The sequence below is a fragment of the Nothoprocta perdicaria genome, unplaced genomic scaffold, assembly GCF_003342845.1.
Source record: "Nothoprocta perdicaria isolate Ctin4 unplaced genomic scaffold, notPer1 scaffold_1, whole genome shotgun sequence".
Lineage (NCBI taxonomy): Eukaryota > Metazoa > Chordata > Aves > Tinamiformes > Tinamidae > Nothoprocta > Nothoprocta perdicaria.
In genome coordinates, this window is record NW_020454093.1 from 6,453,285 (window position 1) to 6,466,398 (window position 13,114).

Below are 13,114 nucleotides of genomic sequence, written 5' to 3' on the forward strand. Positions count from 1 at the left end.
TCTTTATGACAATGAATGTAAGTGCTAAAAATGAATTCCCAGGATGAGCTAAATTAATTTATTTCAAATCAATTACAAGCTTCCTGTTCTCCCTCCCTCTCAGAAAAAAAACAAAACAAAACAATAATCCTAGGATGAAATTGTAAAGCACTGTAATTTTGGCAGGTAATCTATGCTTTTTTTTTTTTTTTTTTTTTTAAATAAAAACTGAGATATTGTCAGATTTTTTGCTTTAAAAATCTATGGGATGCAAGCACCGGCACACAGCTCTTCTCAGAGTGTGCAAGAAACTTTTTTTCTTCCTATCATCAAGCCAAGATGGTCCAAAATGATTCAGTGAGTTTTGGCAGCTTTCAAGTAAAATGTAAGGTCTGTTGTCATCTCTGTCTTTTCTGATAATGAATTCCATTTACTTGGGCAGCGCTCTCACTTTCATGGGCACGTGAAAGGCCACACAGGACTTAAATTTGAGGTTCTAATGGAAGTCTACGGTTGTGGTAACATGTCTTTATCGTATACCATGGGGTGTTTCAGAGTTAAGTAATGCTAATTTCACATACAGCTTTGAAGTTTAGTATTAAAAGATTAGATATGACCTACTATTGCAATGGCATGTAGAGAAGAAAGCACACTTGGAAGATGTAACCTTGATGGTTGTACTGAGGAGCTGATAGCCACTATTTCCTGAATCAAAGACATTTTCTTTTCAACTTAAAGCAGGAAGGTTTTTTTACTTTGGTGAAAAAGCTTCCAAATTGCCAAACACATCAGTACAGTTAAAAACAAATTTAAGCAGGAACCGCTTGGATGAAGATTATTCAGTCTTTTTTGCCAGTGACAACTCCAGTCAATTCACTAGATGGGCCTAAAGTGTAATTCTAAGGAATGTGAATGCTACAGACTAATATTACAGTACAGTCATTTGTGCTGCAGGCTGCCCTTTTTTGCAAGGCGAAGACTCAGCGCTGGGAGCCAAGGTAAGGTGCCTCCTTTCAGCACTTCTGTTGCCACTGGGGATTTCTGAAAGGTTTTAGAGAACCTGACATTATGTTAAAGACATGAGATCCATGCTGCATGACAGGTTTTGTTTTTATCCAAATAAAGGCACTACAATCACTTTTTATGGTTTTATGTTTCTGTTTTATGTTTCAATGTTATGTAGAGTTCTTTTTATATTTATTTCCCCTAACAGACAAAAGTGAACTGAATGATCTGTGTTCAGCCATGAAACTCTAGTTACTTGCTGGCATGTCCAGATAATTGATTCAGGACAATCTGCACATGAGACCCTTTCCCTGCTTTCATCGAGTACTTGCAAGACACAATATAATAATTAGTTGGTAAAGAACATTTAGAAAATAGCATACAAAGATTCTGCCATACTCATCCATGATCCCTTCTCCATTTTGAATTTACCAGACTTTCCATTATTCACTTTGATTTGCTGCTTTTAGCCAGATTCTACAGTGTCTAAAGAAACGTACTTATCAGAGCTGAATGGTTGAATGTACTATATGTACAGACACTGCAGCCTATGCAGCTGCACATTGTCCCCTAGTGGTTGTACACAGTCGGAAAATAAAATGCAGCTCCAGAGCTTCACATGCAAAAAGAAAACAGGCACCCAGTGCAGCTCTCCAAATGTGCCAAAAAGATCAACAAAACAGTTTCACTAATTCTAAATTCTGCCTCCTCAGTAATGCAGCAGAATTTCACGTATGATCAAATTACATCCTGAAAAATGACAGCGGCTGAAGGCCCTTATGAGGCCTCTGCATCTTCTATACAAGTGCAGCACAGACCAGAATCATAAGCTATAACAAAAATTCCTCAGCGTTTCTTCATGGGTAGACAAAACGTGCTAAATAAAGAATCACACAGAAGATACACTAACCTGCATATTCCACTTCTATATCTGCCAAAGCCCGTACAGTATTTTCATGAGTTACATCCTCCGTACTAAGCATCCCCACACTGTCATACACATGCTTTGTCTTCCTGATCAGTTCTTCTGTTCTTGTTCTAATTTGCTCTGGTGACAGGTCCCATCTCAAGAGGTTTTGGCGTGATGCACTACAAGAGGAGGCTTGGAGCTGGCTAGTAATTTCAGCTCCTAATGTCATCCTCAATATGAGTTGTGGCCTAGCAATCCTGAAAGAAAAAAAATAATTTTTGCATATTGAGATTCTAGTTCAAAGGTAGCTCATTATAAATTAAAAACAGGCAACAGAATAATTAAAGCACTTTTTTAGAAGCAAGATGAATGTCCTTCGTAAAGCCACCTTCATATATTTGCTGCTTCCTTTTTCCCCTCCATAACCCCTTCTCCTTTCCATGTTAAAACATCTTCAGCATCAAAAGAATATCCAGAATAATGCAGACTCACACGTACATTCACTCCAGCAGTATTAGAAGATGATCCTGCATAAGGAAGAAGTCAGGCAAGTTTCATCAGTTCAACTTGTGGCTATTTCCAATTCCATTAAAGAGGTGCTCCTAAGCTTCTTGGTACATCCACCTGGTAAACGGTACTCCAAGTTTGCATACTGCACTTGAACACAGTTACTATTTCTCAGTCTATGAAGACTGATATGGCTGCATGCTATGTAAAAGCCTCTGGATTTCCATGTCTCTTTTATTGTGTGTATTTTAGATAAGTCCTGAAGCTCTAGGCGTGGAAAAAAAAATAGAGAACAGGACTTGGAAAAAGGCTGTATTTTGGAAGAATGAATCCAAACCAAGAATAGGAAAACACTAGCTTTAGATATAGTGGCATCCACACCTCTCCATTTGCTCAAATAAACTTCAACTTAGTTGTATGAAGGAGAGAGACAGAGATTCAGCCAGCTGACAAATAGGACCAAGAGAAATCCACATAACCAAAATGTCCATTTGGAGAACACAGCAATACCTCAGTTATACGCAAAATAGCGGCTGACAGAGAACATAATGCTATGATAATTAAAAGAGTTTGCATCTGAGGAATAAAATTTACTTGACAGTGTTCAGTACCACAGAAGGGTCAACATGCAGCTTCAGAAAAGCAACAGGGAGATTTTAAACCTCTGAGTAATTAAGAACTCGGACATATCTACTGCCTGTTTCCCCATTTCAGCTGTGCGAGTTTAAAGAACCCCTTGTGTTGGCATAGTCAGGTACGGCAACTCAAGATCTTCAATGATAGCTAAAAATAAGTAACAATACACAGAGAGTTAACTATCAAGAGGGACACTTCTTGAACGTTATTCAATGTTAATTACCTATTTTGTCAGCACGAGCCACCGTAGCTGTATAAATTTTATTGCAAAATCAGTCTGGTATGTGCATAAATGCTCAGATAGGTTTTGGCATACACTGCAGGGAGCATACATAAAAGGAGAAGCAATTTTGGCCTAAAGGGAGAACAAGGCAAGAGGAAAATGCCAACAGTCTGGGAAAGGGCTGCATGCAGAGCTTTTGTTTAAAGGCAAGGGTTTTTGTTAAGACTCTTTCTGTATGAGACATGTTCTAGAATTCGCCTTGCCAAGATTATTTTTATGTAAGTCGGAACTGAGACACAACATTCCTATTTACATTTAATTATGAGGATTTTTTTTCCTCATTACCAAAGCCTTGTCAAATGCTCCTATACCAATCCAGGTAATATGTTTACTTTTCCCTTCTGCTGGCATACAGAAACACCCATGACCAGCACATTGACAATTTGCAAACTTGGAATATGAAGCCTGAATAAACAAAGTTTCTTCCATTCCTATCTCTCCCTGATACCAATGGAGATCAGACACTAATGTGTCCGGTAGCTTCTCCACTGGACAACTGGAACTTTGAATCCCATTTAGGAATTTATGAACTCCTAATGAAGCTGCTTTCACAAAAGCAAAAGGATACACACACACACACAGAGTATGGCTATTTGGAGAACACCTTAATTTCCCAAACCCCACTGATTAACACCCTGCAAATCCATTACAGGACAGCATTTCATTAAGTCTTGACCCACTTCCCTCTGGGCTATGCTATGTCTTCTATACATTGTATACATTGTACAATGTCTTCTATACATTGTTAATACAGCCCTGGTGCAACCCGAAGCTCAGCCTGATCCAGACTAGGTTCAAGGTTTCAGAATATCAGAAAGATGGCCAAATTGTGCAAAATTAAAGTGAAAATATAAGATTTCTATCTGTGCCAAGGTTTCACAAATAAGTGAAGCAGAAGCACAGGAAAACCAGAACCTGAAACAATTGTGCTACAGTGCAGCATACGAGCAGTTATTCTAAAAGACTACTTTCTCAGTCTTTACAATTCACCACCTTCATCTGGTTGGCACTATGTGCTTTAGAAACACAGGTGCAGAGTAAAGCTTAGTCACTGACCAGCAAACTACTACCAGAAACACTGAGTCACATATAGTCTTTATATTAACTTCAACCTGTAAAACTAGTCTAAAAATAATTAAAGTTGTATTGATTTTGAAAGCTTGAATGCAGGACCCAGAGGGCTCTAGAGCACTGCTTTTAAGTGAAAAGATTTGGCCCCCAGGTTTTATTACTATGTTGGCTGGTTGCATTGAGGAACATACAAACAAACCATAATGCTTCATAAACTACCACCATATATGTAAGCAAGTGGTTGTCTATATCCGTTAGAGACAAAAAAAAAAAAAAAAAAAAAGATACAGAACAGATATTGCCTCTTTATTGAAATACTGATAGCCTGTCTCCTCCTCATATGTGGAGTCTTGATTGTTTCTCTCCTGGTTTAATATTTCATATTCTTGACCTACATAAAATTGTAAACAAGTTATCAAAGATTCAAATACCATACTACACTAAAACTGGTAATACTACGTTAATACTTCTCTCTGCCATACACTTTCATAATATATAGCAAAGCAGGTAAAGCTCATGCTTTACCCTCTAATATGGTTTTAGGACTAAAATCCTGGTCCTTGAATTCCCAAAAAAGCACCAATACTTATCATTACCACCTGAGTAAGTGGTGGTACTTAATAATTAGGCAATCTAATAATTATTAGGTAGTAATTAGGTAAACTTTGTCTGGTTTGTTCAGATAAAGAAAGAAAGAAAGCTAAATGCAAAATTAAAGGATGAGTATAATAAACAAGGAAAGGTGCATAAGTAAAATAACATGGCCGTATCAAAACTGTTCAGGGCCTGTGCTTGTATTGCTTTTAAGAAAAAACATTGTGGTGAATCATACAGAGGAAAATTTAGATATAAATTCCCAGATATAAACTGGAAAATAAAGTCTATTAATAATAGAAGGAACCAGATACTTCTGATTATAGTAGCAACAGCATTCTCCATCACACAACAACTGAACCTACAGGAGGCAATTATTATTTTAGACTCACATTTGGTAAATAGCAGCCACATTACAGAAGATCCAGATATTACCAGACATTACCTCAGGCCAAACAATCTGAAGTTGCTTCAGTTTAAATTAATCAAAAAACAACAATAAAAAGGTAGATCTGTAACTAAGGTTAAATGCATACCACAGTCAACCAAATCAGAGTAAAATTGCCCTGTGTCTAATGAGCTGACTAGTTCACACCGTTTCAGACAAGACATTCAGATTTTTTGCAGGGCACAACTGCTGCCCATACCTAAAGATGCCTGCTGCATTAGCAGAAGCATCACACCCAGCAGCAGGACAAGCTCATGGTGTTTCTCTTCTCCCCCTGCTGTTGGTTTGTGTCCCTGTCAACGTAAGGAGAGCGTTGCTATCTGCAGGGCCACATTTTGGAAAGAGCCAGGGCAGCATCCACCTCGTTAGGCTTCAGTATAGAGATTCAGGATGACCCTCGTCCTTAAATTTACATAAGGTTAAACACCAGGAAATTAAAAGAACTATTGATGCTAAGAGGCAACACTCATAGAAGAACAAATTAATATAAATCAGCCAGGAATACTTTAAAGCTAGAATCAAGGATATATTTGTACCAACCGAGGCAGTGACATTCTAAAATAGCTGCCCAACAAGCACCATGAAAATAAAAACTTCCTGACTTTGCCTAAGGTAGCACAAGCTACCTTGATCTTTCCAGTTGCTTCTTCCAGGGTCTGGAAGGTTCTTCAATGTGACAGCATCCCCACTCACATTTTTCCTGTGAACGTTTAATTGGTCTCTGCTAAGGATCCACTCTCAATGGAATGACAGGGTAGAGATGGACACGTCACACACAGTGCTCATGCCATTTAGCAGAGAGATGTTGGGAAGGAAGAAGCCAGGAGCTTCTGTTTGGGCTTTCGCGCAGTTGTTGTTCCCAAAGCAACAAATCATGGCACTAAATTACCAAATCCAAAAGCAGTAATAATGAGGATTTCTACCAAAAGCAGGGTAAGTTGAATAACTGAGACGTAGCTACTGAGCTTTTACAAGAAGCTTTTTAAGCAGAAAACAAAGCTTCTAAGTTACAGATTGCATTCATATGAGAGACTGCTATTTTTGCCAGACAATTCATTTTGCCAACAAATCTCTAATTTGATTACTTGTTGCTTCTGGAAAATATAAATTTAATTTGACTTTAGAAAGGAAAGAGACCTTTGTAATACTTTACTAGAGCACTACAGGCTACTGTGGATGAGCAAAGCAATTAAATTTACCAGTTGATTTTTAACTCATGCATTAAGGTTTTTTAAACATGTACTTAAGTCTGGTTTTCAGAAGACTGTTCCATGGCATGAACATGCTCAACAATCCTTTTTAATAGGTCGCTATGAAAATAAAGCTAAAGCCCCACAATCTACGAAGTAGAATCAGCAAAGAACAATAGTAGCTTTAGAAAATGCAAAAAAAAAAAAAAAAAAAAACCCTACAAGCATGTTCACAAGATGCTCCTACTACTGTACTACTTCTGTTTACTTTAAAACCTAGTCAAGACTCAAGTCTGATATCTCATTCAATGCTGATTATCTATTAATAACCTTAATACTATCCAAGCTGCTTTAATGGCTCTAATAGCTTTCAAATTAATCTTCACCCAAACAGCATTACTTGCAATGGCGAGTAAGATTTTACAGAGTAATTTAGATGTTATTTACATAAGTATTTGGCGGAAAAAAACACATACAGGTAGGTTTATTGTACTTGACCATAAATGTGAGAACTCCATACAGCCACTCAAAAATCTAAGTATATTGGATTAGACAGAAATGCTAAAAGACCCGTATTCCCTGGTACATCCCTGGGGACAACTGCTTCGGGGTTAAAGTGTGAGCGAAAACAGAAGACTAAAAAAAACGAAAGAAAAAAGACTGGTCTCAGACGATTCAGCACTGAACATTTATTCTTCCAAGCTTTATGCATATTGTGTTTTGTTTAAACTCAATCTTATGCTTTTTGTGCATTTCCAAAAGTCAGAAAGATGACTGTTAGTTTGGAAAATATGTCAAAACGTGAAAGTTTCCTTTAAATGCAAACCATCAAAATACTTTGGCATCTTCTAATATTTAAATAGTCTGAAGGCCAATATATGCAGAGACATTTCTTTAGCTGTACCTTTTACACACATTAAGGGGACATTCCTAATGATATATAAACAAGAACAGATTGAAAAACCCTTCTGAATGCAAGCAATTTATTTTTCAAATAGCAATTTATTGTATGAAGCTTTGCAAAAGATGTTAACTTTCACAGCACGAACAGGACAGCAACCCTTTTAATCTTCTCATGCTTTGAAATAGCAGATCTGAGTTACTAAAGACTCGCGAGTCTTGGGGGCTGCAGCAGGACTAGATGCTGGAAGGCAGCACTGCGCACACAGACGACAGTCACCGGGTACCTGCCGGCCACCTTTGCACGTCTCGATGTTTTCACTCCACCTAGCGGGCTGCCTTAAAAAAGGGCCATGGAAGCAAGATGAAACCTGACAGGTTGCCTCAGGACCAACTATTTCATGCTCGAATAGCATACCATATGCTGGCATTTTTCTGAAAGTAAGACTCGAATGCCACCAAATATACATAAACAACAGTGGACAGGCCTAGTTTGGTAAAGCTCAGTACTGGCCAAGTAACTTTTTTTTTTTTAATGAGGATCTTCTGCAGAAGTTAAAAACAAACACAGCGAGCATCAGCAGCCTCTAATATAGCATAAGATGCACCGCATTCCGCATTCTCAGGATGGGATTTTAAGGTAGAAACTACCTATTTTAAGATCCATGTTATTTTATAACACATATATAATAACATATAAAGGTTACATGTTATAACTTTTTTTAAAAAAAAAGTTTGCATAAGGCTGAATAACATGGAAAAAAAAAGCAAAATAAGGGACAAAATCATAGGAGTGCAACACAGAATTAGCAAAATGCTGATAAATCAGAGGTAATGACAGGACAGCACAAGTTGGAAACCCTGAACCCTGTGCCTTCACAGAGCACAGTGACCTCATGTCTCTCACTTGCACCTTTTTAATGCACCACTCTCCTCTGGGAAGACAGTGAATTACACTGGGCCACGATCACCAGGCCTATGGGACCACAGCCCTAATACTGAAGCAGCTATTTTCTTCCTGCTGGAAGGGAAAAAAAAAAAAAAAAAAAGCACATTTGAAGTCCTTGTTACCCTTCGCGTCTCACCTCTTTCATCTGTTTGGCTCTCAACAGCGTCTGGAACAGCACATACATGCTCTGAATTCTTGGGTTGCTTTCCTTAGCAAAGTACCTGGCTCCGTGCCATGACTGCTTTTGGCACAGACAGCTCTCACTATCCTTTTAACTGAAGAATAGCATGTTTAGTACTTCTTAATTCAAAAATTCTCCAACTGCCTTTAGAAACTTTTTTTCCTGAAGCTGCATTTGAGGAAATAAAGAAAATGTAGCACCTTTTAGCACTAAATCAATAATTTTGTCAATTCCATGCATCTCAGTTCACTGCAAGCTCTACATTGATTGGATTTCTACAACAGATAGTTTTACTTCTTATAATCAGTTTGAGCTAGTCAGAAAAGCTGTAAGTTATAGCAACATTTTAACATCTTTATTGATAAATATAACCCCAGCTGCACTACTTTTATGAAGATGTTATGATGTTATCTGGCAACAATGTTTACTGATTTCTAACAAAATTAACACCAGTAACAGCAAAGTAATCGATTTTAGGTGGGAACCTGTACATACATGTGACATATGGCACAAATCTCTAGGCACTTTTCTACTGTAGTTAAACGTTTTCTTTTTCCTTCCCTGATAGTCTTTAAACAGAAGTAATTTGCAAACTGGTCTGACTGACTTTCATAGGAGACGATTTCCACGCAGCAGCCCGGGCTGACTGCTGGCAGGAGTCACAGCACTGCTTCTGCAGTGTCTGATGCCCTCCATCCCCACTCCTGAAACCACGGTGCCCACAGCTCTAACATGAGAGCTCCCTAGGACTAAGCAGTTGCGCTTTAAACCCCACCTCGTGAACAGGGGAAAAGAAATATATATATATATATATATATACACACACACACATTACTTTTAAGGCCCTACAGCTCTCAGGTGTTGCTGCAAATAAACATCTATGAATTTCATGCCAACAACATAAACAAGAGGTAAAGTGTTTATTACATGGTGCAAGCCCCATGCACTGTTACCACTTAGATATCCCAGTACTTGAATGCAATCAGCTAATGCACAAATGCTGGCTGACCCCGGGTAAGAAAAAAAAAAAAGTGATGTTGCAGAACTACAGTCTGCAAACACTGAGAATTTTTCTGATTTACAGCCACAGTGAATCAATTCAGCTTATAACATGGGAACGCCCTTTGACTTCCTATTGATGCTAAGTCTCATACAGTTAAAATGAAGAGTGACGCTTTTTGCCAGCACTAGTTGCTTGGAAAACCCTGTGCCTTCACAGCACACAGGGACCTCATCTCTCTCACTTCACCTTTTTAAGGGACTGCTCTCCTCCGGGAAGACAGTGAATTACACTGGGCCACAATCATTTCAATACTTGCAAATTACTACCAGCCCTCAATACTACTGTGCATCTGCCCGGCAATACAAATCATTCAAGCAAATGAAGCCTGTTTTTGCTTCAGTTTGCTTTGCTATTTAACAACAACATTAAATATTTCCCAGGCTAGTTCCAGGCTAGTTCCAGGCCATCTAGAAGATTATTTCAGCATGAAAATTGCAGGTAAAAACTTCAATGAAGTGACACTGCAGAGAAGACATAGTAGGTGTCTGTAGTAAAGATGGAACTTCCTTAGACAGTACAAGGAAAGCACTCCACCAAATCATCCTTCACCCGGAAGGAAAAAATTTATTCTCCCTAGCCTTAACTCTTCTAAACACAAACATCATGTGCTGGAAATGAGCCTCTTCCCCTGAGGGGGGTCACGACTCAAAAATCCACCCAAATTCTTTGAAGGAGTCCCAATAGACAGAGACTTGTTAATGCTGCCTATTGGATTCCTAAAGACTTTTGACCAAAATCTCCTGAAGAAATCAAGCTCCTGTGAGACATTTATCTTGTGGATAAAGGACTGAAGATTGAAAGATAGGAAACACACAGGGAGATAGCTCTTCGTTTTTTTGAATGGAAGCAGGTGACTAGCAAAACCCCACAGGATTCCTTGCCTTTCTTTAGTCTTTAACATACTTACAGTGCATCTAGAAAAAGGTAGGATGAATGAAGTGACAAAAATCTACTGATGATAAACGCAGGATCTCACAAAACTGAGTAAACACTAAAATAACTAAAAATGAATTTCTATCTTAATAAATGTAAAGTAACAATTGTGAAATAACAATAACGAGCTCAATTATCCTCATGATTGGGAAAGAGATTCTGGACTTAAAACTGCTCCACAAAATCATCAGGCTAAAGGCAGCTGAAAAGGGGCAAATGATACGTATGAGATGGGGAACAGAGAACAAAACAGAAATATTAATTATAGCACTCCAAAATAAGTGAGACATGCTCACACAGAGCACTCTGCAGTCCCACGCCTCCAGCACATAGGAACTCTCTTGTCTGCTCTTCTCCCACCTGCCCCAAAGCTTCTCTTCTTCCGTGGTGATGATGATCAGCTGAAGCAAGGAATACATTATATTCAGATAACAATTAGACCAGGATTCTTCATCATGGACAAACCAAACAACAAGTATTTAAGAAATCTATAAAATAACATCACAGAGAAGGTAAACAGGGATCATTTTTTTCCCTGTTTCTTCTAACATAAGACTCATGAAAAGATCAAATACAATATTGGGCTACAGGTTCAATACTGGCATTACTGAACAAACTGCAAGAAAAAAAAAAACATATCCAACAATTGCCTTTGTTCTGAGAAGTCCCCAGATCCTGTGGAATGCAACTATAAAAGCTCTCCCCTTATTTCTTCACTCTCCATGCCTCCCTGTTTCTTGCTGGTTTACTCTCCATTCTGAGAAAAGTCAAGCAGTGCTCTGAGTGCCTTTCAGACTGAGAAACTTTATAGCTCTTGAATCTAAACTCTAATTTTCCAGAGTTCATATATATTTATTTTTTACTAAAAAAACGATTTAAAAGAAACATTCCATAATTCTTGAATCCTAGAAAAGTATTTTAGGACACCAAAATTGTTTTGGTGACTATTTTTTGTCATATTCTTTTCCATTATTGAGAATATCCTTAAAAATAAAGTCTATTATAATTAGACTGCTAATTTAATTAATACACATTTTAGCTTACTTCTCCCCCATGTATTTGATTGATATATTTTTAATTCCCTGAATATTTTTAATTCTAATAGGAAGGGTATTTAACTGGAAATAACCTCTTTCCCCAAATCTGCCTATTTTGACAACAACAACAAAAGTCTTAAATGTTTTATTCAATGTAAGACAAGCTGCTTGAAATATGCTGAAAATTGTCATTTTGAAGTGACAGTTTGAAAACTGCTTCACTTTAAGATGCCATGGGGAGAAAAGAGAACGCATCATTTCCATGTTCGCCCGTTTAACTCTTGCAAGTGATTAGGCTGCTATCTGGCATTAGAAATAACCATTTTTGTGTGCGAGTGCATGAAACAATTCTCACACAATTATTTGAGTATACCTAAATGAAAACTGTCAGAAGAATTACAAATTAACAAGCCGCAGCAATCATTCTCAGACCTATTCACAACAAAGGAGCAGCGGAAAAACTCAAACCCGTACTTAACAAAAGCACCGAGGAACAGAAAGCGAGCGACTACATTTCCACAGGTCTCCGCATCCTTCAGATGGTCATTTACCTTGGGCCTAATGGAGGGAACCTCTCGCTTGCCACCTCACCCACAACAGGGACCCGTTTTCCCTCACAGTGTGGCCCCACAGGCCCCTTCTCAGCCAACACCCACCACAGGGAGAACCACTTTGCTCCTCACATCATCTCACAGGCCCCTTCACAGCCAGCATCTTTGACGGGGAGACCCACCCCACTCTTCCCATGGCCTCACGGGCCTATTCACGGCCAGCACCTGTGATGGAAGATCCACCCAGCTCTTCGTATCACCTCGTGGGCCTGCTCACATCCCACACCCGCGACAGGGAGGCCCACCCTGCTCCTAAGGTCCCACCGAGCGCCTGGCGGGCGGCTCTGCGCTCGCCTCGCCCCTCCCGTGGTGTCCGAGCGCGTTTCTCGGCGCGGCGCTACCGAAGACGAGCCCCGCCTCGCCTCACGTGCGCCGTGCCTAAACACCCACGCTCTTATATACATTTTATATATAACAGAAACACACATGTGTACATTATATATTTATAAATGTATGAATATATCTATCCCCAGCCTCGCTCTATTGTTTCCCGGGCGGTCTTGCCTCCCGCCGCTGCGGGGGGAGGCGCCGCGCCCCGCCCGCCAGGCCGCGCGCCCGTNGCGGCGCGGCGCCTACCTGCGAGCCGCGCACAGCGCCAGCATGGGGAGGGCGGCGCGAGGGGAGGGCCGCGGGGCCGGGGCGGGGCGCAGCAGGACGAGACGGGGCCGCCGTTACGGCCGTTACTGCCGTTACCGCCGCTACCGGACCCGCGGAGAGGGCAGCCGCCACCGCGCGGCGCCTCCCCTTCCGCCGCCGCCGCCCGCCCTTCCCGCCTCGCCCGCCCCCTGCCCGCCCGGCCGCCTCTCCGCTCCGCTCC

At 40.0% G+C, this 13,114-nt stretch overlaps 1 protein-coding gene across 7 annotated transcripts in view; it reads right to left on the reverse strand.

The window, feature by feature from the left end:
• Positions 1-12,922, reverse strand: part of NLN (neurolysin) — a 34,586-nt gene extending 21,664 nt beyond the window's left edge. Inside the window, exons 1-2 of one of the 7 annotated variants that reach the window (XM_026038258.1) lie at positions 10,946-10,983; positions 1,895-2,151 (exon numbers count right to left, since the gene is read on the reverse strand). In XM_026038258.1, the coding sequence (XP_025894043.1) occupies positions 1,895-2,151; positions 10,946-10,980 (292 nt within the window). In that variant the 5' untranslated portion in view covers positions 10,981-10,983. Of the gene's footprint in view, positions 1-1,894; positions 2,152-2,386; positions 2,461-10,945; positions 10,984-12,237; positions 12,293-12,462; positions 12,484-12,561; positions 12,583-12,873 lie in introns of those variants that run through there. The other 6 variants (XM_026038265.1, XM_026038303.1, XM_026038295.1 and 3 more) reach the window with 6 other exon arrangements.
• Between the last annotated feature and the right edge of the window lie 192 nt (positions 12,923-13,114).